The sequence below is a fragment of the Rhinichthys klamathensis genome, unplaced genomic scaffold (genome assembly GCF_029890125.1).
Source record: "Rhinichthys klamathensis goyatoka isolate OS25496 unplaced genomic scaffold, OSU_Roscu_1.1 h1tg000262l_1, whole genome shotgun sequence".
NCBI lineage: Eukaryota > Metazoa > Chordata > Actinopteri > Cypriniformes > Leuciscidae > Rhinichthys > Rhinichthys klamathensis.
Window position 1 is genome coordinate 2,613,614 of NW_026606783.1, and position 26,992 is coordinate 2,640,605.

Below are 26,992 nucleotides of genomic sequence, written 5' to 3' on the forward strand. Positions count from 1 at the left end.
AACGAATTATTATATATTACTAAAAATGTCACATATATTACAAAAATATATAAAATAAGATTTGGGTATATATATATGTACACGAACATCATATTTTTATATATATATATATATATATATAAAATATGATGTTCGTGTGCATGTATGTGTGTATATAATATATATATATATATATATATATATATATATACATACACGTTTTAATGAAATTATTTCACATATAAATACGTACATACATAATACATATATATGTGTATATGTATATTTATTTATTTCAGAACACCACTGCACGCCACTCTATATATATATATATATATATATATATATATATAAATAAATATATAGAGTGGCGTGCAGTGGTGTTCTGAAACAATAAATATACATACATATATGTATTTATGTACATGTGTGTATATATATATATATATATATATAGTTACACTTATTCATTCAGTCATGTTCCTGGTTAAATAAACATTACTTTACATAACATAAAAAATAGCAAGAAAAAAATAAATCAAATACAATTCTATTTTGTATTTTTACATTAACAATGTAATTAATGTTCTATTAATTAAACCCAAGTAACTCTCATTGTTAGTGTGTTTAAGTATTTTTACATGTATTCCAAATCACTAACTGAAGGCAGTAACAATTTAAACACTATATTTTATTTTTGAACTGTTCAGCTGTTCTTTTCTCTGCTCGTAAACTGGTCAAAGACACGAAGATGTACCTTTTAATTTCACCAGGCTGATTGTGATTGCTCACTAAAAAAAACACACACACACAAAAAAAAAACATTTTCAAACAAAAAACTCATCCACCATTTCTTTCTTGGCATTTCAAAATGTGAAATGAATTAACAGCTTTTTGTGGTCATGTCACACCAGGAAAAAAATATCCAATTATAATATGAAAAATGTAGTTGTGTTTTTTGTGTATATATTATTTTAAATAGTTTCTATCGTTTTTTTTTTTTTTTTTTTACCAAATCAGCGTTGTTTTTATTCATCTAAAACTGCATTCTGGGATGATGTTAGGAGCCATAAAAGGGGCCAAATGTTCCTCACCCCTGTGCAAGATGATGGTGTGGATGCTAAAATAGGCAAAAACTATTAAAAATCCAACATGGTCGATACAGATAGGTTTACAAAATCTTAGATAGGGGATTTGGTGCTGATATACCATGCATCCCAAATATTTGTGCAAACATATATTTGTGTTTTTATTTGTATTTATTTATGTATGCATATATTTATGTTTATGTGTTTGTCTGTTTACTTTTTTGATTATTATAGCCACAGAGAAACCATCACGCAGCAGTTCTGTCCATCCTGTGACAATCGGACAACTTTCTCTCCTCCTCATCCCCCTCTTCTTGCCTTATTTCCTCTAATATCTCTTCTTAAAGCATAAAACCTAAAAACAAATGCTCTGTTGCAGCATATATTCCTCCATAACAGTTTGCATTACAGTAAATGCGTGTTCTACATCTGTGGATTACACACACGCACACACACACACACTCTCTCTCTCTCTTTCTCATACTCCTTTGCTCTGTCATTTTTGTCACGCTATTAATCTCCATCCCTCTGTTTCCTCTCTGGCAGTCTCTCCGTCCTCTCACAGCAGTCCTTATGCTGTCCGCTCTGATAAAAGTTCACTCTGGAACAGAGCGACACTAATCTACCTTCAAAGAGCTTATCTTACTGTTCAGTTTCTTTTAATCCATCTGTCTTTAAGAGTCAGACATTCCTTTACAAGCCTCTGCTCCCCCTCTCCTCTGTCCTACTGTACAACAAACTGAGCCAAAGACGAGGAGGAGGATGAAGCTCCCCGGTCCTGCTGTTTGTACTACTGACTGAAAGATCAGGGACAGAGTGAACATTCATGTGTGCGATCACTAACAGATGTATTGATCAATAGCTGGGAAAATATTTTTGTACTTTTTTTTTTTCCTTAAAAAAAAAATAGACATTGAAGCCAAAGCCAGACCACAGCATTTAAAAATGATTTTGCTGTATTGACTTTATGCAACCTGGCAGAACTCTGGAATTGCCTGGAATATCCTGGATTTTTTTTGTATCTTGAATTTGTTTTGAATTTATGTTCGGAATCGTGTGCGATTCATTCGCACATCTGTATATGCTGACTGAGTGACACGTGGAAAACACAGGAAACTAAATAACTACTTCCTGTTGATCTTTTTGTGGGATGTGTATGGTAATCACCTCCATGTATGGACTCTTCTGATTGGTCTGCATGTTTCTTAACTCTCTGTAAGTGTGAAAGCTATTGGATGTTTCATTTGGCACTTAATCAGTTCCTTCTTCCTTTCCCCCCTGCTCACATAATTATTTGTGGGTATGTGAATTATGTATAATGAAAGTGTTCATTTTGAACTTAATGAGGGAATATGCAAGCAGGTTTTTTTACAGTTAGTCTGAAATAATGCATTGATTATAGAGAAAACAGTATGCTGAGTATTGTTTTGTTTTTTATATATATATATTTGTATCAGTTTTTTAGGGGGAGAGGGTTTTTTAAGATATTTTATTTGCTAGACTTTTCATTTGTACAGTGAATTATTAGTTTTAGCAGGACAATAAGAAAGACTATTCTTTAGATGCTTGTATTCAGGATAAAACATTGGTATTTAAAGAGATCAAGAAAAAATAGCCCAAAATAAGAAAAAAATTTAAATGTTTCTATTTAAATAATTTTTCAAATGCATATTTTTTTTTAGTTTATTTCTTACTTTGTTTTTTAAATAATTGTTTAAAATTAATATTTTTAACTTGTAATTCAGTTCTGATAGAGAAGCAATTATGCCCCCTTTTTAAGTTCCAGAATCGAAATGCATATTCTGTGTGAATGAGAAATGTTTTGTTTCTGTTTCTCTCGCTCTCATTTCTGATGTTTTCTGTTCATTTTAGATTTTCAGATGCAAATACGGTTTGCCAAAACAGAACAATCAGTTTACATATTTTGTTTGTTTCTTTGTTTTACATGGTATGTAGGCATGTTGTTTCTTTGTAATTTGAATGTTTCACATTTTTGTGAAGTGGTCAGTATCTTCTGTGAAGAACTTTTGTCAGCCATTTTTCTACAGAAAAATGAGCTACAGAAATAAATAATGCTTTTCAAACATCTCTGTTTTTTAGAGTTTACATTCCAGTTATTTGAAGATGATCAGGAGCCAGTTATATAAGAACTAGTTTATGAAACTCAGCTACTGTTTATTAAAAAAATTATAATAATTATCATGTGTAGCAATGCATATTTAATTTTTTTAGGAATTTAAATAATTCGCATTTGTTAAGAATGAAATTGTTATTTTTATTATTTGGGGGATCAGATTAATTTCAGCGATTAACATGTTATATACCTTAAAATGAAAAATGTGTAATTTTAAATGTTTTACAATTCAAAAAATGTTGACATTCAGTGCATATCAGGTCTGTTTGTCTCCTCTAGATGGCATCTGTTCCTCACTGAGCCGCAGAAACTCTGTTTATGGTACAGTCACAGAGAAGAGAAGGTGTGTGGTGTTATGAGTCACCATGAATCATTCTCACGAGAGCCACCGGAACCAAAAACAACGCTGTCAAGGCCAGAGGCATGTTTCACCCAGTCATAATATGCAATTAGGTATCTTTAAGTAAAAGGTAAAAAAAATAATGGTGTATCTGACTATCATCATCATGGAAGCAAACTGTTAAACTTGTTAAAAATTCGAAGTATAAATAAATTCTTCAGTGTTGCTTCATGGTATCTCTAAAGGCATACATTTGGCTTTTTGTGTCTCAGGACCTCATTCCACCCAAACTACCTAACACCACTTTTTGGAGTTAGGTCCCCTCGTCTTTATTATTACTAAACCTTTTTTTTATGAATACCCTGTAAAAAAGAAAAAAAAGTCTCTGCCTTAAAATAAGTACAATAAACTTGGATGTTTAAGTAATTGCATCTTAAATTAAATTAAACTTAAAAAAAATTAGTTGAATCTTGAAACTTATTAAAAAAGTTGAAAATTGCTTATTTTGATGCGTTAAAGTAATGTAAAAACATGTCATAACTTATTGATCATATAATACAGTGTTAAACTGTTGTAAAAAAACTATTATATAGATCTCCATGCTTATTAATTTCATGAGCACATTCATTTCAAATATGTTATTTCATATGTAAACAAGTACTGTCACAGCATGACTGCTATTTGTTCAGACAAACGAGTTGTATATTAATTTGTCTGTGCTGCATCAGTGTTTCCTGTTGTTACTATTGACTTCACATTGAACATGGCTTTGTTTTTGATGAAGTCATTTTGAAGCAAACTATATATTATAGTAAACTATTTTATCAAAGAGATCATGCAACAAATATAGAACAGGATTCATTGTTTCTGCACTTATATTTAAAACGTTCTTTTAATTGTTCAATCGCTTTACAGCAATTGTTTTAAACATTGGTTTTGTGGTTATGGGTCAATGACTAAGGTGGACTAAGATGGTAAAAAGGAGAAATCTTTTAAAAACAAGTTCTAGAAATGTCATTTTCACATTCAATTTAGTTTCATAATAAAAAAAAAATAAAAAAAAAGGTTCTGTGAATCTTATACTGTACCGACCCTAATAATACGAAGCGGGTTAACCATCAAATAAAATCACTGAAAATACTTTTCAAAAAGTTTTGAATGCAGTGCTATGAAATTGGTTTTATGCTCAATGACATTAGATCCTGTTCACAATCCCTAATCAATACACATTAGGACAATAAATGCAACCAAAATGTTGGACAGAGAAGATTCATCCATGTGTTTCTTAGCAAACATGTGACAATCTTGTGTTTTTCTGGGCAATGGTTTTTAAAATGTGGCTCCTTTCCTACAGTAGTGGTCAGAATTATTGGCACCCCTGGTAAATATGATCAAATGCGTTGTTTATCCTTTTGATCTTTCATTAAATTTTTTTTGCAAAAATCTAACCTTTCATTGAAGTAAAATAATTGAAATTGGAGAGAATCATATTATGAATTTTTTTTTTCTCCAAAACTCGTTGACCACAATTATTGGCACCCTTTTATTGAATACTTTTTGCAACCTATATATATTAAAATATTTAATATGGAGATATGGCTATAATGAGACTATGTATGGCATAAAATGTTTTTAAAATAAAAATTCCTCGATCTTTTCTGGCTAATGCATCAAGATTGCAGATCACTAGAATGAAGTGTCAGACCCAGCCTCAGTCAGATCTACAGTAGCTGGCTTCAACCTTCGTCCCCAACACAGTGTTTGTTTTAATATCCAAAATAATCAGTAATCACCACAATAATGTAATAATAACTGTGGTAACAATTTTATAAAAAGGGAAAAAGGCCTCCAGAAAAATTGCATGGGGTGGCCACAGGGGGCCAGTAAAACCCTGGAAAAGGTTTTAGGCGTACCCTCTTTGCATATCAGTATAATGAAGGAGTGTTCAAATCATAGACTGTAAAAGGTTCAAATATAAATAAATAATAAATCGGAAGTCTCGCACATTCACAGAAAACACCTTACTTCCGTGTTGAAAAATAAGGTGGATTGAATAATCTATTCTGTTTGACTTTGTGAGATGATCAGCACATTTTCAACAAGTTTTATTATACCAAAGCAAATGCAATAGACAATTTCTGCTTCACGACACATCCAGTAAAGGCCCGTTCATACCAAGAACGATTAAAGATGATTATAACCATATTAGCTTATACGCCAGGAGACGATATAGCATTATGTCATCTGCCGCTTTAAATGTTTGCGCTCTTAAAGCAGAATGTATTCTGATTGGATTTCAATGTTTTTATCATTCATCAACTGGGGAAAAAAAAGTTGTGAACTCTGCTATAGCCTATATAACGATTTTTAGAACTGTTTTTATTATTATTTTTATTTTGGCATTGGTGTGATCAGGCCTTAGATGAATAATACAAAAATTACAACAATAATAAAAAAAGTATATAAATTAGAAAAAAACACGGGACGGCATGTGTGGCCTGGAGTTGATTTCCAGAGAATAAAATTTCAACTCATCCCTCAGTTTTTAAATAATGGAATAACTGCACATAATGTATAAACTACATAAGTATTACATTGTTGTAATAAAATGTACATAATGTAATACTTTTCTCAAAACCTAATATAATAAGTTTTACATTATGAGAAATGTATTACATTATAAACTTACCAAACAGTCATATGTCATAATTGTATTAGCTTTTACAACATAAAAAATATTAGTATAGATTTAATATTAGTAGCCTGCATTTTTTTTTATCTAAATCCTGTCTTTACTTGTGAAATGCAACAATTTAAATGTTCATGCAATTATTATGATTATTGTTATATTTTAATTAAACATAAAGCATTGGTATTACTTTACAGTACATTTAAAAAAATCTAAATCCAGTCTTAACCTGCCTACTAAATTACAATATTACTACTATTACTACTACTACTACTTACTATATACATAAGGTATGCATATTGTTAAATGACAAACAGTATTAAATACCAACACTGTACGCATACATTTCTTCACGTTAATAAGTTAAAGCAAAATAAAGCCTGAATATACAATGTACAATATGCAGTACAACTTAGAATCATATACAGTGGATATAAAAAGTACACACCTGTTAAAACAGTTTGGATTTGTGATGTAAAAAAGAAAGAAAAATATAAAAAATCAGAACTTTTGCACCTTTAATGTGAAATTACAATGCAATGTACATGTTTGTAAAATATAAACAAGTTTTTAAGACATTTAAATGACTAAACCCCTGGTTTCACAGACGGGGCTTAAGCTAGTCTCAGACTAAAATGCATGTTTGATCTGTTTTAACTGAAAGCATCACATGAAAGTATCAGTGCCATTGTTTTGTCTCAAAATGCACACCAGTATGTTTGTTTTTTCCAAGGCACGATTATAAAAAGCTACTTAAATGCCCTAATTGAACTAGCACTGTAAACAGTGTTCAGTTCACTTACTTATTTTTTTTTTTGTAAACTCTTGAAAAAGAATAAGTTATGTGAACTTGACAGGTCCACGTTACTTAATTTTTTCGATTATGTTTATTTACTTAATAATTTTAAGGCAACGGGTTTCCTCAAATTTTTTAAGTTGAGTCAACTGATCACTTTTTACAGTGCTGCTTAATCTAAGCCCTGTCTGTGAAACCAGGCCTTAATGTAATAGCTTATTTTACATAAATCTATTATTACATTTTGTGCTCACATTTATTACACTGAAAGATTGATTGAATACATTGATTTACTAATGTGCTGATATTATCTTATGAACTGTGATTATATTATAAGTTTCTAAAGTGTGTTCATAATGTAATACATACAATAACCTATGACATTATGTGAAAAAAATCGTTATTACATTGAGCTCAAGATTTTATTACATTTTGACAAAAATGATTACATTATAAACATTTTCTTAAACTAATAATGTAATGCCTATTACATTATGTGCAGTTATTACATTATGATTTGTTATTACATTGAGTTGCTACAAGCTTGTTTAATAATTTAAGTAGTGTAATTTCTGAGACATAATGAAAGTAACCCAGGTTTTTTTTAAGCATATAGTAATTTGCATCATAACCATTAATCCCATGTTTCATCTCACTTCATTCCTGTTCTGGAAGATTATATAACATTAAATTGTCATGCATGTTACATGCACAACGTTACTCACACAGATATGGCATTTTATGACTTTCTCCTTTTCCAAACTGGTCCTACTTTTGGTAAAAGAGAAATCCCTGATTGCAATTGAAATCTGTTAATGTTTCGCATTAGAATGAGATACTGGTTAGCATTCATGTAGATAGTAATGCATTTTCTATGATGGCATACATCAACCACAGATTCTTTCAAATCCTTCTTTAGGACACAGGCTAGGTGTTTCAGAGCCATTGTCAGAAGAGTTGGTGTAAGTGGGCAGCCTTCTCTAAGCTCTTTATACTGGCCTGTGCTTGGAAGCAGCTTTTCCACAATCTTGAAATCACGTGGGGGTGATGGATGGATGGGCTTCAGAGATTTTAAAGCTTGCGTTAAAAAATCCCTTTTGATTTTTTTGGGAATGCTGCGAAAGCTAACAATGATGAAGAGTTTGCAGCTCATTTTCATTGTTTTGCTTTTAAATGAGGGCTGAAGAAATTTTTCCACTCGCCTAAGAAGTATTGTGGCAAGTATCATGTACTCTTCTCTAAATTGGTACCTTCCGTTTTCTTTCACACTGTCAGTGAAGCCCTTTGGAATTCCTTCTCTAATCATTTGGTTAAAAAGCTCTTTAAGTTCTTGTGATTTTTGCTCTTTGTTAATCTTTAATGTTTGCACATTTTCTCCAAGTGGGGTTTCATATTCTCCAAGCGACATTAACGCTTTCAAAACTTCAGCTTCACAAATTTCACCTGGTCTCCTCTTATAAGGCCTCTTTTTAGTGACCGTACTCTTTAGGCCACTAGAACATTCTGTCAGGTCATTTGAGAGAACCGTTGTAGAGTTATCTGGTTCTGGCAAACACAGACTCAGAAGTACAGGTTGGTGATCTGAAATATAATGCCTTTGAACCTTTGAGATTTCACAACTCTCAGCAAGCCCCACGTCATTCCGTGGCATGAAGACCATGTCTAGTCTTGATGCACCTATCTTCTTCTTTGTTTTCTTCTGACCTGATGTTTTTTTGATTTGGTGTTTGGATGTTTTCCATGGAAAACGAGTGAATGAATCTCTCTCATAAGGATTGTTTTGTCCCCAGATGTCTACAAGCATTAAAGATGAGATGAATTCCTCGAGATAAGGTCTAAGGGGCTCTGTATGTCCAGTTGGAAACTCCCGGTCAAGATCTGTGTTTAGAACAGTATTGAAATCTCCTGCAACTATCAAGACACCTTTGGCAGTCTGACAAAGATATTCAGAAAGACACTGCAAGACCTTGTGTTCTTTTGCATGGTTATATACATTAACTAGAGTGAAGCATTTACCGTATAATTTGCAGATAAGTACAAAATAGCTGCCTGTGGGGTCCACATCATGTTGTATATACTCAAAAGGCAAATCATTTTTTATCAATATCGCAACACCTTTGCTACGGGGATGATGAACACTGTAAAAAGGTTTCCAACCGCGAATGTCTTCAACATGTCTAAAATTATTGATACCTATATGTGTCTCTTGAAGAAATGCAACAGATGCTTGTTGTCCATTTAGCCACTGACCAATCTTTTCTTTTTTCTGTTGGACATCGGCAGTGTCTCTAATTCCACAAGTGTTCCATGTGATAAGTTTCAAAGATCTGGCCATAGTCTCTAGATGAAAAAAATTCAAAAAAAGAAAATGACAGTTCTTTGTTAAATTTACATAGCCAGATTGAAGCATTTCTCATAGTATTTAATCTGAAATAGTTTCCAACCGTTTGTAACATGTTCAGCATTTTTTCATTTTAAATGTATCTCTTGAAGAAATTGTTTAGTAGCCTAAGTATATATTTTTTTCATGAGTGTTTGTGACAAAATTCGTCAAAAAAAGTTTTTTACATGTATTCTCACCAGTCAACTGCTAGATGAATAAAAAAAACTTTAAAGCTCACTAAACAGTAAAACTTGAAATTAAAAGTTCACAATAAAGGTTAATTTCAGCACTATAATAATGTCCAATGCGCTGTGTTTCCATTTGAGACAATAACATGTAAACTAATCTTTTATAATAATTGAAGCATCGGAAGTACAGAGAATTTTAAACCAATTTTAACAGTTTGGGTTTTAACAGTAAATTTATTTATCATGTTTTCAATTTTACCTCAATTATCAAACTAAATCTAGATATTCTATATCATCTCTATTAAGGAGTCTATAATAAACTAAATATAAAACAGTATTATCAAACTCACCTTTATGATGTTTGGAGGTTGCGAGAAGCTCAAGATAATTTTTTGAAGGATGATGTTGTACGATGTCAGTTGTTGTCAAGAGTCAGTAATTTTTCATTCTCATTCACCTTTTAATATGAGTATCTGTTGCCACTCCTTGATGAAAGTACATGAGTCATTCTGAATACATCAGCATTCAATGTGATCTTGATAAAGGGAAAATGTGTGACGCTTTGAAATTCTGCATCATGGTTTGAATGTGTGGACACCTGCTTCTTAATAATAGATATATTCCACTCATTTCAGTAATTAAGACACATAGAGATTGATAGAGAGACCGTGTTGGATTTATTAATGGCAGAATAAGAGCAATGCATTATTAACATTGACTTCATTAACTAAAACTCATTCAACATTTGAACCTCTATGTGCATGTGAGAGAGCTCTGTAAAACATTCTTTTCGTAATGAAATATATTGTAAGTTCTTTTAAATTGTAGGCAATTTTGACATAAAATTGTAATGTTTAACTATGGCTGTAATAAAATTGGTGTCTACCTTGGTGGTGGTTGTGTAGAAATGTGGTTAGAAGGGTGGGGTGTGGTCACAAAATGGAGGAAAATGTTTTCGATTTGAATCCCATTTTCTGCATTTGCATAGCCTACATTTAGAGACTATGGTGATACAAAATCCAGCAAATAATAAAGACTCTTGTTTCTCTCCCACCACACAATTTGAAACCACACCCATGTGATGATGTGACCATGTTAACAAAATATTCTAAACATCTAAACACACACTTTGGCTCCTACAATAACATTTTATTTGATAATATTCAAACTGTATTCACTATTTATCACGTAGGCCTACACTTCTTCCGTTTTATCACCAACAAATCAAAATCACCTGGCCCTTCATACAGCACATAACCTAACGCTAAGTTAACCTACAGCTTCTCCCTGTCTCACCCTCTCTGTTCTGAAGCAGCTCCACCACATCTGTTCTCTGATATGAAAACGCCTGACTTATGATCATATTTAGTCGAACATTAACTAGCAGCCAGAGTCAGCTTGTTATTGATGACAGAAAATGTTGTGGTTTAAAGTGGACTCGTCATGGTACACAGAATTTTCCATCAACATTAAATAGTTAGCGAACAGTAGGCCTACATGAAGTTACCTAGCATGTTAACGTTTAGTCAACGTTAAGCTAGATATGAGTATCCTGACCTGAGCTAATTTACTGAATCAACCGACTCACATCTCCTTTCTTTCTTTTCATTCACGATGACAAATTCATCTGTTGCTGTTTCTGGCGTTTCATCGCTGACGGTGCTGCCGCGATACCTGTTCATTAGAACTTTCCTTGAGCTTTTTTTAGTGTGCACCAAAAGTGGTTAAAGTGGGATTTGGCAGGTGGGGGAACCCTCAAACTTTGTGTAGGTGCAACAGGGGGAAATGACTCACAGTAGGACAACATATTGAGTATCGTGGTATAGCAGTACTTTTTGGGGCAAGAGTGTCACTGTGGCACCGAGTATCACTTATTTACTTAATATTTTAATGGTTTATTTTGGTCCATCTTAGATCTACTGATACGATGATGATATTAGGCCTATATTAAAATAGCTGAACACCAGAATATGAACACAACCTTGTTTCTCACAATGTAGCCTAAATTGGGCCCAAGCTTTAACCCCTGTGCACCAACGTTTCTGGACGCGGACGCGCGCATCGACACAGGCTCCCTTCTGTGTCCTGCTAACTCGTGGCGATTAAAAAATCACAACAAACGAATTTGAAAGTGAGGGGAGACACAAACGGGATTTTGAAAAGTAGGATGTCCCGCGCCTGTCACCAATGGATTATGCCCCTGTACAGAAATACTAGATGACTTTTTCAGGCGTGAATATTTTCAATATTTGAGCGGTTTTAATAACCATCAGCAAAACTCAAAAAAATGTCTAGTCAACTTAAATTAAATGTTTGTTTATAGAACAAATTAAGATTTAACTAAGTGAACAGTCAAAATAAAATAAAATAGCTTAAAGGTAGTTCACACATCTGATTTACCAGCAGCAGCAGCACCACCATCATCATCTGTAACAAGTAGCGCATGGACTGATGATGGTGCTGCTGCTGGTAATCAGATGTGTAACAGGCCGCGCGTCCGTAAACGAGTCGCTTTATTAAATTGCACAGCATCGATTCTCGTTGCCAGACCGCTGACTGATTTCCAGGTAGGGGAGGAGATCAATATTCGTGGATTAAATCTGGCCTGGATATCGTATTTATTATTGTAAATGTACAACGTGACTATATCGCACCCGTGAGGCCGGAAACCGCCATTGCATTTCATTAACTCGGGCTGCGTTGGGCACTGCGCGTGTCAGTTATTAAGATGTCTACGCTCTAGTCTAGAGAAGACTGCTCTGTGCTCTCCAGACGTCAACAAGTAAGTCCAATCGAGTGTTCAGATGTTTGTTTGCATGAACTGAAGCACTACATAATTAAATTATTTTAACTAGTTCGTCCTGTTTTCTAACATAAAAACTCGGAGGAAGTTGCTGCCAGTGATGTGCTAAGCAAATTCCCTCGCAGACGGTTACTCTTTTCTCAAAGGTAAGTTACAAAACACAAATCATGATGGTGTCCACTGATAATACCAGAAATGATTAAAAAAAGAACAAGACACTATGATACTGTTTTAATACATCTTAAATACAGCATAGTGACATCGCTTTCCTAGAGCTACATCAGTGGACGGACACTCTATACACAAACTACAGGTTTTTCAAGAAGTCTTTATCTGAAAGAATTTCAATTCTGTTCCTTCTTCAAAATGTCTTCAGTTGTACATTGTGTCTTCTTAAAATATTAAGACGAGTTTGTTTAGAGAAGTCAGTCATGCCCTGGAGTTGCGTTCCTCCTCCTCATTTTCCAGCTTGTAGGCGGGTTTGTAGCGGGTCACACCTTTCTCATCCACCACTTTAAGAGATGAATTCCTGCATGTGTTATCCATACTGCCTAAAGAAGTGTATCTATAAGGAAGAGAGATAAGGGCATAAGCAAAACCAGGAAGATAATCCATGGGCGTCAGTTTGGTTTGAAATGTGGTGGGGACAGAGACGCATTCGGAAGGGTATTTTCAAAAGTGCTGGGTACAATGACGCATTCATTCTTTTTTTCTCTTTCGCGCAGGTCATGTTTTGAAAGACGATGTCCTGTAGCTTACTGATGTAAATAAATAAATAAATAAATAAATAAATAATGTATACAAAGATGTGATGATGTCCGACCAAAAATGTGATGGTACTTTGGGTTTAATTGATCGTACAATGAGATCTAATATATGTTGTTAGTATCGTGAATTTTTGTAGTATCGTAATGGTCCAGTGGCAGAATTTTTGCCAAGCGTGTCGGAGGTTCTGGGTTCTAATCCGCACTCGTATAGTTTTTTTCCCCTCATCAAAACCGATAATGTTTATCAGTGGTTGTATATCAAGAATCTTGATATACTTTATCACTGATAAACATTATCGGTTTTGATGAGAGAAAAAAAAACTATACGAGTGCGGATTAGAACCCAGAGAAGCAGGGACATATTTGTGTGCATTTTGATTTGTGATTTCACCGGAACGAATAGAATCTCCGCAACGGATTGAAGCGCGCATCCGAGTGAAGACAACACACTTCAGCGCTAGATCGCCTCTTATTTAACAAATGAATGAAACGAATGCTGCTAGTTAACTGGATATGTTTTATTTGTATTGGTAGGCTACATCCATGCCGCGAGATGTTTCAAAAGTGGTGGGGACAATATCGACCCTGGCAAAAAGTGGTGGGGACATGTCCCACCCATCCCCCCCGTAAATGACGCCTATGAGATAATCTCATTTTGAAGAGTGCAGACAGACTGTGAATAGAAGCATCTCACCCTTTGTCATACAGAATACAGTAGGGCACATACAGGGTTCTCAGGAACTCCCAGATGTCATGATACGTCCATTCCTACAGAAAGAGAAGAGATGGTGGATATGACGCAAACATCTAAATGTAAAATAAGTTACACCGATCCGGGGTCATTTGAAATTCTAAGAACATGCTGTACTGCCGTGTCTTTTACATAAGCATCGCTGATTAGGATGATGGAGTTGCTGCGTAATGATCTTGGAGAGCCTCATTCATCATCATTTACTATTTCTTGGCTGTTTCTGCTACCAGCTTACATGAGAGCGAGTGGAAGACATAACAGTGATTTACTGACTGTGGAGTCGGTTTAGAGACAACAGGAAAGGAGGGAAGATGGGTTAAAACCTTTCAGCTTACACTACTGTAAGCTGAAAGGTTACCGTAGTCTATACACTACTGTTCAAAAGTTAGGTATCAGTATGATTTTTTTGAAAGAAATTAAACAAACAAACAAACAAAAAAACATTAAGCAGCACAACCATTTTCAACATTGTTAATAGAGCCCGACCGATATGGATTTTTAGGGGCCGATACCGATAAATCGGCCGATATTATTTATGTGTATATTATAATACAGTAGCAATATTATGTATGTGTATTATAGTACAGTACCAGTCAAAAGTTTGGACACACTTTCCTATTGGTGTGTACAAACTTTTGATGGGTGCTGCATATAGAATACACAGTATAAACAGAATAAATATATACACGTTTTGCAATGATCACTCAAATGTGGTGATCAAACACTTGTGTGACAAAGATATGTAATGGAGACAGGGTGAATAATAGATTGAGAATGATACATTTGAGCTGTAACCAAACTAGTTTGCATTGCATGTTCTATTATGTTCTAAATACTGTTGCATAATCTTCACTAACGACTTTGTCTTTTAATTTAGTCACGTTATATAAAACATAACATATCAATAAATATACCAAAAGTGTCACTGACAAAACCTTATTATTCAATTCAATTCAAATGTATTTGTATAGCGCTTTTCACAATACATATTGTTTCAAAGCAGCTTTACAGAAAGTGCATTTCAGAAATGTACATAGAAAAAATACAGTTAGTTAATCATGTATTAATTTAATGTAAACAGGGTCCGAAATTAACACCCGCCAAGCGCCAAATGCGGGTAACGTTAGATTTTCCGTTTGGCGAGTAAATCTCAAAAGGCTATCCGCCCCACTGGCGGGTGAATATTCATACCAAAATAGTAATGTAACGAGTTAACGTTAACGAGTCCTCTTATCGATGCTCCTGCTCCAAAGCGAATTTTTTGTCCCGCCATAGTCTTATTTGATCTGTGAGTAATGTAGACGACAGTAGTGCGTGTGACAGGGCGCAACTGAAGCACGAGCAGAGAGAGAGCGCCCCGGCCGGTCGCGCGCGCGCACTCTTTCTCTTAGCGCTATCTTGCTCTCTTGCTCTCTCTCCTTGTCACATATTAATCAAAATAAATCGACACGATGGTAAAAGGTCGGAAGACCATAGTTTCATGTGGAGCATTCGGATATATTTTTTCCTGAATTACCGCTGGGTGTGAATTGTGCTAAAATACCTTATCTTCTCTGAAGCGTTCCGCACATTCAGCTGACATAAACCACACTTTAAATGAACGAAAAAACCTATCCAGTGATTAAATGTTTTCTGTGTTGACACAAATCTTGTGGGATGTCCTAGCTGCCGGGATAATCACACAACGCGAACACGTCCGATAATGACACGTCCGATTCGCGAACTAATGACTCCTTTGAACCGATTCATTTTAATGAATGGTTAAAACAACTGATATTTCCAGTCCTTCAGTTACTGATCGGATCAGTCAGAGTAAATGGAGTAAAAAAATAGGCAGAGTAAAACTAAAATTTTTTTTTTTAAATAATTAGGCTATAATATATTATTATTGCATATATTTTATTAAATATACAATACATTTAATTTGTACAGAACTATTTGCATATAGGCACCACCACAAAAATATTATTTTAATGTGTGTAAATTGTGTAATATGTGTGTAAATAAAAGTAAAAATGGAAAAGAATAGACCAGAAATATGACAAAAATGTTTAAATATAGCCTATATATAAATTAATGTATATGTGACACAAAAAGGCTGTTTATTATTTTGGCCGGTAAAAAATATGCTTGGCTGGTGGATCTCTACCAGTGGAGGAAGAACTCAGATCTTTTTACTAAAGTAAAATTAATAATATCATAATGAAAACGTTTTTAATTACATATGTACAGTACTTTTATACTATTTTTAAATAAGTAGTAAGCAAAATGTACTAAACGTGAAACAGTGTTATAATTATATAAAGTATTGCTTGTGTAATGTAGCGTTAGGCAGAATGAGCTTCAACACTGTCTACACCGGACGCGGCAGTTATTGCTCGCGTCGCAACAGCTGTTAACCCGAGACGCGGAAAAGCGCCCGTTACAAAGCAGAATGGGGCATCAGTTTACTGTCGGAGATATGACGCTCGCGCAACGCATTTTAATCAATGTTTCAACAACCAATTGCCTGGATTTAATACATAAGTAAATATAGCAGACAATATAATCAGGACTTCTCAGCTGCGCGCTTTCCCTAGTCATCACAAGCTCACACAATACGTGACAGAGGCTGGTAGCAGAGAAATCAATTCTGTGAATTACACTGCGCAAATCAAAAGTAATAGGCTACTACCCACCGGATGAAGAAGGGTTGGCTCCAGGGCCTGAAGTTAACTTTTTTGGCCACCAGCCACTGTGGCAGGTGGATATCAAAATTCACCTGCCACAGAGACTTTTTACCAGCCTTTTTTTTTTTGCCTCACAGCCTAAAGGTGAAAAACGGGAATTTCACAATATTGTTCTTTAACTTGTACACATTTAAGTGCTGTCAAGTTATTAACGAAATCAATATAAGTAATAATAACTCTTAGAATATACATTTTTAAAAAATCTTTTTATTCATTGATTTTGACACACACACGCATAACAGATCTATAGACCTATCGCAGCTCGTATGTAAACAAATCACCCGCGGCTGTGTCGATGGCTGATTTAGTCACGTAGACAGCTAGGTCCTGACAGCTTAGTTACAGCGTTCAGGTACCGTTAAGCAGAACTAAATTACTGGTAAAGTTACCGGGTCCCGGACATTTTCTCACCGGTTCCCAACTCCCAACATGTACTACAGTTGCACACGCACACATCTGTGCAACTGTCATTGTTCTGGAGCCTACGTCAGCGTTACATTATCTCATCCCATCTCACCAACAGTTTAATACTCGCACATCCAAACGTAGTCAGAAAAGGGCCTCATCTTCTTTCTGATCGCATAAACGTTACGAAACAAGAGTGGCTGTCATAAATGAGCCGCTCACGAACCTTGCCGTTGTCGCCAATTGACTTTTTTTTTTATTAAAATGTCTTCTTTTACTTTTCTTTGACTCATCCTCATCTTTTTGTTGGTTGTTTGTTTCAGCTGGCCTTTTTACCCCAGTAATGTGCCGCCACATTATAGCTAAGGTCCAACGCAATGAAAATGAAAACGTAAAAAAAAAAACCTAATGAATCACTCAATTCTCATTGGCTACCTGCCAATGTGGCAGGTAGATTGACAGTGTTACCCGCCAATAGCAAAATTCACCCGCATTTGGCAGGTGGTCGGGTGTTAATTTCAGGCCCTGGTTGGCTCTCAACAGAACATAAAATATTCATTTTATTTTATTTTTCGTGTTCGCATTTATGAGGAAAAAACAACGGATGTGACAAGCTCTCAAAGCGGCACTAAACGACTTTAAAACTTTCACAGAGCCCTCAAAACAGAAAGCACAAAGCCTTTCATTAAAGTGAATTTCGTTTTGTATTAATTGTATCCTAATTTTAATCAATGTTTCATCAACCAATTGCCTGGATTTAATACATAAGAAGTAAATATAGCAGACAATAGATAATCTTGACACGGAGGCGCCGGCCGGCGCGTGAACTGCAACTCGTCTTATAAATTAACAAATTCAGCTGAAATATATCTATATTGAAATGTCTACTTTTAAACAGAACAATTTAAAACGAAAGACAGACTGCTCTCTGCTGTAATCCGTATGAAATGTGCATTTCTCTCTGGCCTGTTCGCTGAAGATCGCGAGTCAGTGTCGTCAACTTTGCAGCGACACTGACTGAAAACACTTGTTTATTAATAAAAAATTAAAATGTCTCCTTGCTATATTTGATGTATTCGCAATCATTACTTTTGCCAGTTCTTTGTGACAGCTTTTATGTGCTTTATTGGCAGCGCCACCCTTACATGAATCACCGCACCCGCATTTTTAAAAATATTTATTTATCGGCCATTATAAAGGCCGATACCGATAGTTAGGAAAATGCCTAATATCGGCGCGCCGATATATCGGTCGGGCTCTAATTGTTAATAATAAATGTTTCTTAAGCTCCATGCTACATTGAAGTCTAGAGTAATAGCTGCTGAAAATTCAGCTTTGCCATCACAATATATTTCACAACAGAAAACATTTATTTTAAATTGTAATAACATTTCACAATAATGTTTTTACTGTTTTTGATCAAATAAATGCAGCCTCAAGGAGCACAAACTTTTGAACGGCCCCCCTCCCCTCACCAGAAGTGGGTTGACCCTCATGTAATCAGGCCAGCCCGGGTCTGTGGGACATAGGGGTGTCAGCGTCTGCGAATAAGGGTCGGTCCGTCTTGTTCCCATCAGGACGGCCCGTAAATCCGCCCTCCTTTCCCGGACCTCATTCAGAGCCTGCCGAATACTGCCCTCCACTGAGATCAGCTCCAGGTCATATCTACAGAAGAGAGAGGAAGAGATGTGCCAGATAATTACACCTATGGAGCTTTGATGGACACTGATGAATTAATGAGGTTGGATCCATGTTCAACTCATCGTGGTTAAGTAACAGCCTCTGTACTGCCGCTGAAAAACCAGTCTGTTACAGTTTGCAGGATGGCACTTCTCGCTTTAATGTCTCTCTCACAAGTGAATTGAACTTGAGACTGACAGGTGCTAGATCCCATTTTATACATGTGGATAAACAAGCTGGTGATTCTAACATCAGTAACACATATCATAAGAGCTCAAAGCCTGTTTGAAAAACATCACAATTCAGAAATTTTGTCAGAATAGATTCCAGGAGAGATGCCAGAGCCACCAGTCTGTGATTTACCTACTCAGGAGGAAAGAAAACCGTTCCAGATTTCCATTTTCTCCTTTAAATCATTGCAGTACCTATTTTATTTTATTTTCGAAAGGCACCTTGTCTTACCTTTTAATGGTATCTTGCAAAAACCTCTCCATTTCTGGAAAAGGAGAGACAATTCGAATGTACAGAGCTTTCAACCTGTCTTTACCATCTGGATACCGCCTGAGAGAGAGAGAGAGAGAGAGAGAGAGAGAGAGAGAGAGAGAGAGAGAGAGAGAGAGAGAGAGAGAGAGAGAGAGAGAGAGAGAGAGAGAGAGAGAGAGAGAGAGAGAGAGAGAGAGAGAGAGAGAGAGAGAGAGAGAGAGAAAAAAAAAGTTAAATCATATTATCTGAATTCTTCAAACTAATTTACTGACGCTTGCATGTGATATTGTAAAGCTCATGTAACCAAGGCATGAGCACAGCCTGCTGTGTCCTAGTGTGAGTCTGGTGAAAGTGCCAGTAAACAATTAAATTAGCTCAGCGTGAGCTTTGGATATCTGTGAAACTTCAGCAAGTCCATTGCTCTTTCAAAAAAAAGAGACACTTACTAATTATACTTGGACATAAAATCTAACACAGAGCATTTATAAATGTCTCTAGTGCCCCAAAAAGTATTTGGACCCTTAAGCTACACTGAATTCACTGCATGCATAGATACAAATATCAAACCACATGACATCTGCAAACAATTGATGCTAGGCCTTTGGTCATATTTTATGGTTCCGAGCGATTTTCTGTTTGTTTGGCCGGAAGCTAGAATTTTATTTTGTAACGTGTTAAATATGAATATTTTTCTTACACAAACTCATCGTTTTGCTTCAGAAAGCCTTTATTAACCCCCCGGAGCCGCATGAAGTTCGTTTATGATGGATGGATGCACGTTTTCGAGCTTTAATTTGTTGGTTACAATCCACTGCCATTATAAAGCTTGGAAGTATTTTAAAAACTTATATTTTTTAATATAACTACGATTGTATTCGTCTGAAAGAAGAAAGTCATATACACCGGCTTGAGGAGTAAATCATGGGCTAATTTTCATTTTAAAGTGAACTAATCCTTTTTAAGAAATAATTCACCCCAAAAGAAAATGAATTTGCTCAGCCTCATGTCATTCCAAAAATATTAATTTATTTCTTCTGTGGAACGCAAAATAATTTGTTTTGAAAAATGTCTATCTTTTGTGCTCAACAGTATAAAGAAAATCATACAGGTTTATAACAACAAAGTAAATTCAATTAGAATTTTTGTTTAAATTATCACTTTAAAACAAATGTAATTTGGTTTGATATTTTATTATTTATTAAAGACGGTTAATATATATGTTATTGTTCATTAATTCAATTGTACATGAAGTGTACAAATAAATTGTACAAATTAGTTAATTTTGTTAGCTATTTTTAATTCAATCTTAGTCCTTTATCAAATGTACTTTTTAATTTTTATCATTTAGTCAACCTTGTCCTGTTTTTTCAAGTTTTATTCGACTACATGTCTGGCCCTTTTAGTTGTAGTCAGTAGAAACTTTTGTCTTGCTGCATAATGGTTAAATTGATAATCCAGATTATTTTGCTAAAAATGATAAATCGCAATGATTGTTGTCATTTGAGAAATTTATTCTTACATTTAATCAGAATTATTGCATTCTTTTACATTAGCACAAACCAAGAGAATGTCAACTCATACGCATGGTTTATTTTACCTCATTTAGTTTCCTGATTTTATTATTTAAATTAAACACTCTCTATGTCAGTGGTCTTCACTATTTTTTTCATGAGAGCCACACTGATGGGACAAATTCAGTAGGAGAGCCAATTTTACAGCAAACAAGTATCAAAAGTTACATCATGTCATAAATACCATGTCTGCTTATCAATCGGTCATCCCTGAACATACAATGTAATAAATAGCATTTATTGCATTGCAATAAATAGAAAAGGGCGGGAGAAAAAAACATTATTTTATGATTTACCAGTCAAATTTGTAACTGAGACAAGATGATTTCCCTTAATGACAAAAAAAGCAGGATTTCCAGAATATAATCATCCCAGAATTTAATGACCGTGAGTCATTTTTTCTACATTAGCCCATCATATATCTAACCATTCTGATTGATGAATCTGAATGTATTGTAGTTTGTATGAACGCTAAAAACGTGATCGGGTTGATGTGAGTGTTTATATGTCACAAGCTTCAAAACGGAATGAATTTGAGTTTCCCGCTGTTTGCGCATAATAACCATCTCCTAGATTGGTTCTTTATTTGTTTTAAACAGCGGACTTAATATTTATCCATTTCTGTTCATAATTTGGAGACTATGAGCATGAACCGTTGTGCCGTGCTGCTTATATTTATTATCTTGGGCGTAAATTTATTATCTTTTACTAAAGAGTTTTAGTAAAAACGCCCAAAACCAGTCGTCTGTTGATGAGAATCTAAAACAAGGACTGGTGGGACGTTGTCCTGCTCCACTTCAGACGCTGAGTAAAAGGAGAATTTTAGAATGACGGGACACTTATTTATAAGACACTTTATTCAACAGGAATCGTTCAGCACGTCATACGTCGTCCTTTCAGTTTCAGTTTTCAATCCGATCAAGATGTTCTCTCGATCGGATTAGAAAAGGAATAAACCACCCCTTTCAATCTGATTGAAATTATTTGTAATACAGCTGACACTGAGTTTTTAATGAGTTATGTTATAGCCCTGTTTTTAATGTTTTTATGAAATATCTGTAGTGACGGCATGATCATATTGTATTATTTACCGCCGTGCGAGCCACAAATTAAAGCTTGGCGAGCCGCGCATGTTATGAAAACAGGCAAAACAAGAAACTTCTTAAAAATTAGAAAGGTGAAATTCCTAATAGTACTTCTAATAATTCAAAATTACATTAATGACTTACTTAACAGCATACAAGACTGTAATGTCACATAGACATTGCATAAGTGCATTTATTCAGCATCAACAATCGGAAGTATAGTCGAGATCCATGTTTGGATTTATTACAGTTAATCACCAAGAAGGTTTGATCGCAGATTTAGTCGCAGCAAACAGCGCAAGCGGCAACACAGACTGACTGAAAGAACGACACTTTCATTTAAGCAGTATATCTCAATGAAGATCATTGAACTCCAGCTTACTTGTTTGTCTGTTTTGTCACATCACAGAGTGAGCATGTGCGCATGGCTGCCAGATTGCAAAGATTAAGCAAAACACCTGTCAGAAAATGTTTCCTTTTAAGAGAAAAGCTCTGATTGGGGGATTTAGGCCTGTGAAATCTGGCAACCACAAGCATGAAAGCTTGTGGTAAAGGCTTGTACAGCTGTCTGTAATATTTTCTCAAATACATTTATTTTGCCAACCATAATTTAATTCAGCCCACAAGCTCCTTTTTGTCAACCCCTTGTCTTTAATTTTGCCTCTTACCGTTTTAGAGCAGCATAATATAAATGCAGTAGAGCTGTGCAGTCCTTGCCACCGTTGAAGCCAACACAGAGCTCATCAGCAGAGTATTTATCCAGCGCCATCTCAATGATCCCCAATGCTGCAGCTACTTTCTTCCCCAGCAGTGTCTCTGTCAGATATTTAATGATAGAAGATTCTCTTACAGCTAAATTCACACGTTTTAACAAGGTTATTCTCAACTGATTTAGGAGACGTAAACTGGTCAAGATTTAACACATGTAACGGACCAACAACAGTTCCTAGATATGGCTAGAAAGAAGCTTACCACTTTTTGAGAGCGAGTACACCTCTTCAGTTGCGACTGACACCGAGTCAGTGATGAGAGGAACCACAGATCCATTAGGTAGCTCTTCTATCAGTTGAGTTTGTGCCCGTTCCACCTCCTCCGCACTGTCTGAGTCCAGAACCAGTCGGACACGATGATAATTACTAAGCCAGTCTGGGTAAGAGCCCAGAGAGACACGCTTCCCCCAACCTGCCTGCAGTTTTGTGAGACTCCGGGCGATCTCAGTCTCATCCGCATCCACAAACACCTCACGGGTGTGAAAGGTGATACCAGAACCTGAAAACAGATGGGTAAGTCCATTGAACGACCGTTCCAGCAAAGAGGGGATGCCAGGAAATATGTATACGTTGCGGACACTGACTAGAGGGAAGCGATTTCGCTGGCCTGTCTGAGGGTCTATGCCAAAATTGAGTTTGGCAGAAACGGGGACCATGGCAAGTTTCATGGGGGCGCTGTCAGGAGTGACCGTGCCAAAGAATCCCTCCACTAGCTTTGTCAGTTCAGGGTGGGCATGCAGACTTTCGTCAAATGCCATAGCAACACTTTCAAAAGTGACATCGTCATGAGTGGGACCGATGCCACCAGATGTGATGAGGTGAGTGACGGAGGACGAAAGCTGGGCCACTTCTTTAGCGATGACTTCCTGGACGTCAGGTACCACAGTGATGCGCTCTATGGTGACACCAAGCTTGCGAAGTCCACGGCATAGGAAGCCACTGTTAGTGTCGACAGTGTGACCCTGCAATGTAAGCATATAAACCAAAAGTTTTTAACATACTGCTTTTTAAGTAGTTCTAAAAGTTTCATTTCTGCTTAAAACGTGGAAACCTTCCTGTATCTGTCAGAATGGTCAGAAAACAGGTAAGCAAAATCCCTATAGAGCGAATATAAAAGTCATACAAATAACAGTACATACAAGACAAAGGGTTAATTGTGACTATTATAAAAATAAATGGTCATTTACCTTGAGGATCTCATCTCCTATGATGAGAATAGCTGCTGTAACAGCACCATCTTTCTGCGTGGAGGATGCATTGCAGTTCTGAGCCATTGGGATGATTTGGGCACCGATTCGCTGAACCCTCTTAACTGCTCTCCTAATCTTAGGCAATGCCTGCAGCATTTAGTCGAAAATGATGACAGGAGAAAGGAAGTGAAAGAAAAAGGAAGAGACAGAAGGAGATGGTCTGTTGGGAACAAGCACAAAAGTCTGAGCAATAAAACTACTCTTCTGACTCTTCTGCTCTTCTGAATCCACAAATTACAGTGTTTGACTTCAGGAAAACATGAAACCGAGAGATACCTTTAATAAAAATAAATAAATAAAGTGATTTTCTGAAATAAACTTATGGCTGCACGATTAATCGAAATAAACCAAAGAAGTCACAACATGTCTTAAATGCCATTTAAATGAATATGCTCTGAATGTTTCAGAGTGAAGCACGACACTGTGTTCATTTACATGCAAGGAGCTCATGATGATCCAGCTTTTTCAGCGTCAGAGCAGCTCAGTTATTGACGCTCCACACGATCTCCTATCTGCAAGTGCTGAGTTTGGTTCGCTTTTATACCGTAAATTTGGAAAGCTAAAATGCACCAACCATCTTCACAAAGTTGTAATGATAAACGCTTACAAACCGGCTGTCGTCAACAAAAGAGAAGCTCTGAGGACTCCCTGTGGTTTTCTATCAATATAAAAGATTGATGGTTTAAAGTTACAAAAAGAAGAAAAATAAAAAGTCATGAATATTAGGATTGTAATTTAACAGTTGTTGTTGTACTATATAGAAAATTATTATTGTAATATTTTTCTTAAATGCTCAATTTGCCTATTTTACAGTGAAATATTACAATAGTACCATTATTTATATTTATTATTAATTATTATTATTATTGTTTTGCTAAATATTGTAATCACTAACAATTATTATTACTATTATTGTTGTTGTCATATTGATATATAAATTAAACACTTATGGCCAAATTCCGCAGTACTACAAACATGCACAGGAAACCTGGGTCTTTAAACAACTGTATTTTTTATTTGCAAATTGCAATTTCATCATAATAAAATTGTGCAAATCGAGCAGTCCTACCTTAGATGTCAAGAACAAAATCATTACACAATTTACACCTCATAACTGCTGTAATTCTGCTACAGTAGTGCACTTCCATTATATTTCTAATTCAACATCAGTCTAAAGCAGAAACAGCTGTCACTGCATGTTACATGTCACTGCTATATTTCAGTTAAACTAGAACTTGCTCTATTTCTGCCAGCTCTGTCTGTATTGATAAGCATGCCATGACTATAGAATTACTTCACATGCCTAATGAAGAAAAACAATACATTTTTAACGATTAAGAGTCCCACGGTTATCTACTGGTCTGACACAGCAGCTGGATATTATAGAAATATCTACTTTTTCCTATGCAGAGAAACGTTTATTAGCAAAATGGTTTACTTCCCTTACCTGTAATGCATGTAACGAGATTCTGCAGTTAGTCCGGATTGCGTGGTCACCTAAATGCTATTCAAGGAACCACTTATCTCATTCAAGACTGCGTCAAATCAATGAAAACATTACAGTCGGCCAAAATGAAGTTACAGTCTCCTCTGTCACGGTCATGCGAGTAAAGTCCCAAGTGCTCCGCAGGTTCGTTGGGTGAAGGCTATTAGCAAGTCAGCCGTGAACATTGATACTAGCTAAGGACACTAGCTAATAAAACGTGCAACTATAATGACGAATCGTGATTCTGCTTTTAAAAAGTTGCTTGATTTGTAAATACTATCGAACAAGAACTCACCCTAACCACGCGAGTTACATATCAGTAAGCAAACAAAACTTGGTTGCGCTTCTTATATCACGTGATGCTTGTTAGCCAGTTGAAACGAGGCGTTGCATTACTTCCTTAATAAACAGACCATTCAGCGCAAAGAGGGCGGGAACTTCCTCGAGAAGTGAAAGCAGACTATCTGCAGATATTCTTTATAAAATTGAATCGTTGATTCTGTTGTACATGCGGCTAGGTGTTCCTTTGAAAACAGAAGACTAAACTTTTTTTATTGTGAAAATACAACAGTTTTCGTCTGTAGTTAGTCATATGTCAAACTGAAAGCAGCTTTGACACAAAAATGTGTCTGACGGTTAAATTTTTTTGCTTTTCTGTCATTTTAATAGTATGTGTACCATATTTATACGGGCAGTCTACGCATACCGCACACTATACTAAATGTACTGCATTACTGCTGGGGATTTATGATGTAGCACCCATTGCACCAGTTAAATGTAAAGCTCTATAACGTTAATTACATATTTTTTTAAACATAAACGAAAGTCGACCCCACTTGAGATGCTCTAAATATGATTATGCTAAATCTTTATTTCCACACCTACCTTAGTTCGTTGTCGCACGAACTGCTTAGGTACAGCTGTTGATTTCAGTCGTCTTTTATTTCCTTTGGCTACACTGAAATCGTCTGGTGAAAAATGTTCGCTGCACACCCTCAATCCACGGACAGACTGAATGGGTGATCCACTATCTCGACGAAGAGCGAGTAGCCACCGATTCAATCTCTTTACATCATTTAGGGGCAATGTGTGAAAAGTCAAACTTTCCTCCTGCATCGATGCCCACTGACGGAGTCTCAGCGATTTCTCTTGATTGAAGCATCCAGGAAAAGCACACACGCGCACCATTTTTAAAAATATCTACCGCCACGGGCAACCAATAAAGTTTGCGTGCTCTTTCTTCTGTGTTGTGGAAAAGCTGTTCGGTTCCTAGTTCAGTTTGTAGTCCTCAAACCCAGAGGAGAAATAGCAGCTTCAAACCATGGGTGCCCTCTAGCGGTGGGGATTTTAAATCATTTTAGTAATTCGAATCTTTTGAATCGGTTCAACACAAAGATTCTTTGTCTGATTTATTTAGTCTGCATGTTACATCAGTAGGTGGCGACACGACACGAGTGTGTCTCATTTGACGTATTTGTTTTTATTTTTCATACCAACTATTTAAAATGCATTTAAGCAGCATATGCATTTAAAGTGCATTTTAAGCATCATATGCATTTCATAGCAACTAGCAAAACATCAGATGTCAAAAAACAAACAAAAAATCTCTCCATTT

General features: G+C 35.7%; 2 protein-coding genes across 6 annotated transcripts in view; one reads left to right on the top strand and one right to left on the bottom strand.

Moving 5' to 3' along the window:
• The window catches only part of si:dkey-246i14.3 (ephrin A4), a 47,448-nt gene extending 45,503 nt beyond the window's left edge, over window positions 1-1,945 (top strand). The window contains exon 6 of one of the 2 annotated variants that reach the window (XR_008809067.1): window positions 1,302-1,342. Coding sequence is in view for 1 of the 2 variants with exons in the window: in XM_056267754.1 (XP_056123729.1) it covers window positions 1,302-1,399 (98 nt within the window). In the remaining variant the exon portion in view is untranslated. Of the gene's footprint in view, window positions 1-1,301 lie in introns of both variants that reach the window. The other variant, XM_056267754.1, reaches the window with a different exon arrangement.
• A 10,671-nt stretch (window positions 1,946-12,616) lies between these two features.
• Window positions 12,617-26,664, bottom strand: flad1 (flavin adenine dinucleotide synthetase 1). 4 transcript variants are annotated; one of them, XM_056267712.1, is made up of 8 exons: window positions 26,263-26,664; window positions 23,829-23,978; window positions 22,844-23,603; window positions 22,540-22,687; window positions 19,195-19,293; window positions 18,528-18,717; window positions 13,862-13,935; window positions 12,617-12,965 (listed from the first exon to the last, which is right to left on the bottom strand). In XM_056267712.1, the coding sequence occupies exons 1-8, from the start codon at window positions 26,563-26,565 to the stop codon at window positions 12,830-12,832; spliced, it is 1,860 nt and encodes a 619-aa protein (XP_056123687.1). In that variant the 5' UTR covers window positions 26,566-26,664; the 3' UTR covers window positions 12,617-12,829. The 4 variants fall into 4 exon arrangements, with proteins under 4 accessions (XP_056123687.1, XP_056123689.1, XP_056123690.1 ...); XM_056267714.1 differs by having other exon boundaries at window positions 23,829-24,051; window positions 26,263-26,403; XM_056267715.1 differs by lacking the exon at window positions 26,263-26,664 and adding an exon at window positions 25,339-25,656.
• Window positions 26,665-26,992: the final 328 nt, after the last annotated feature.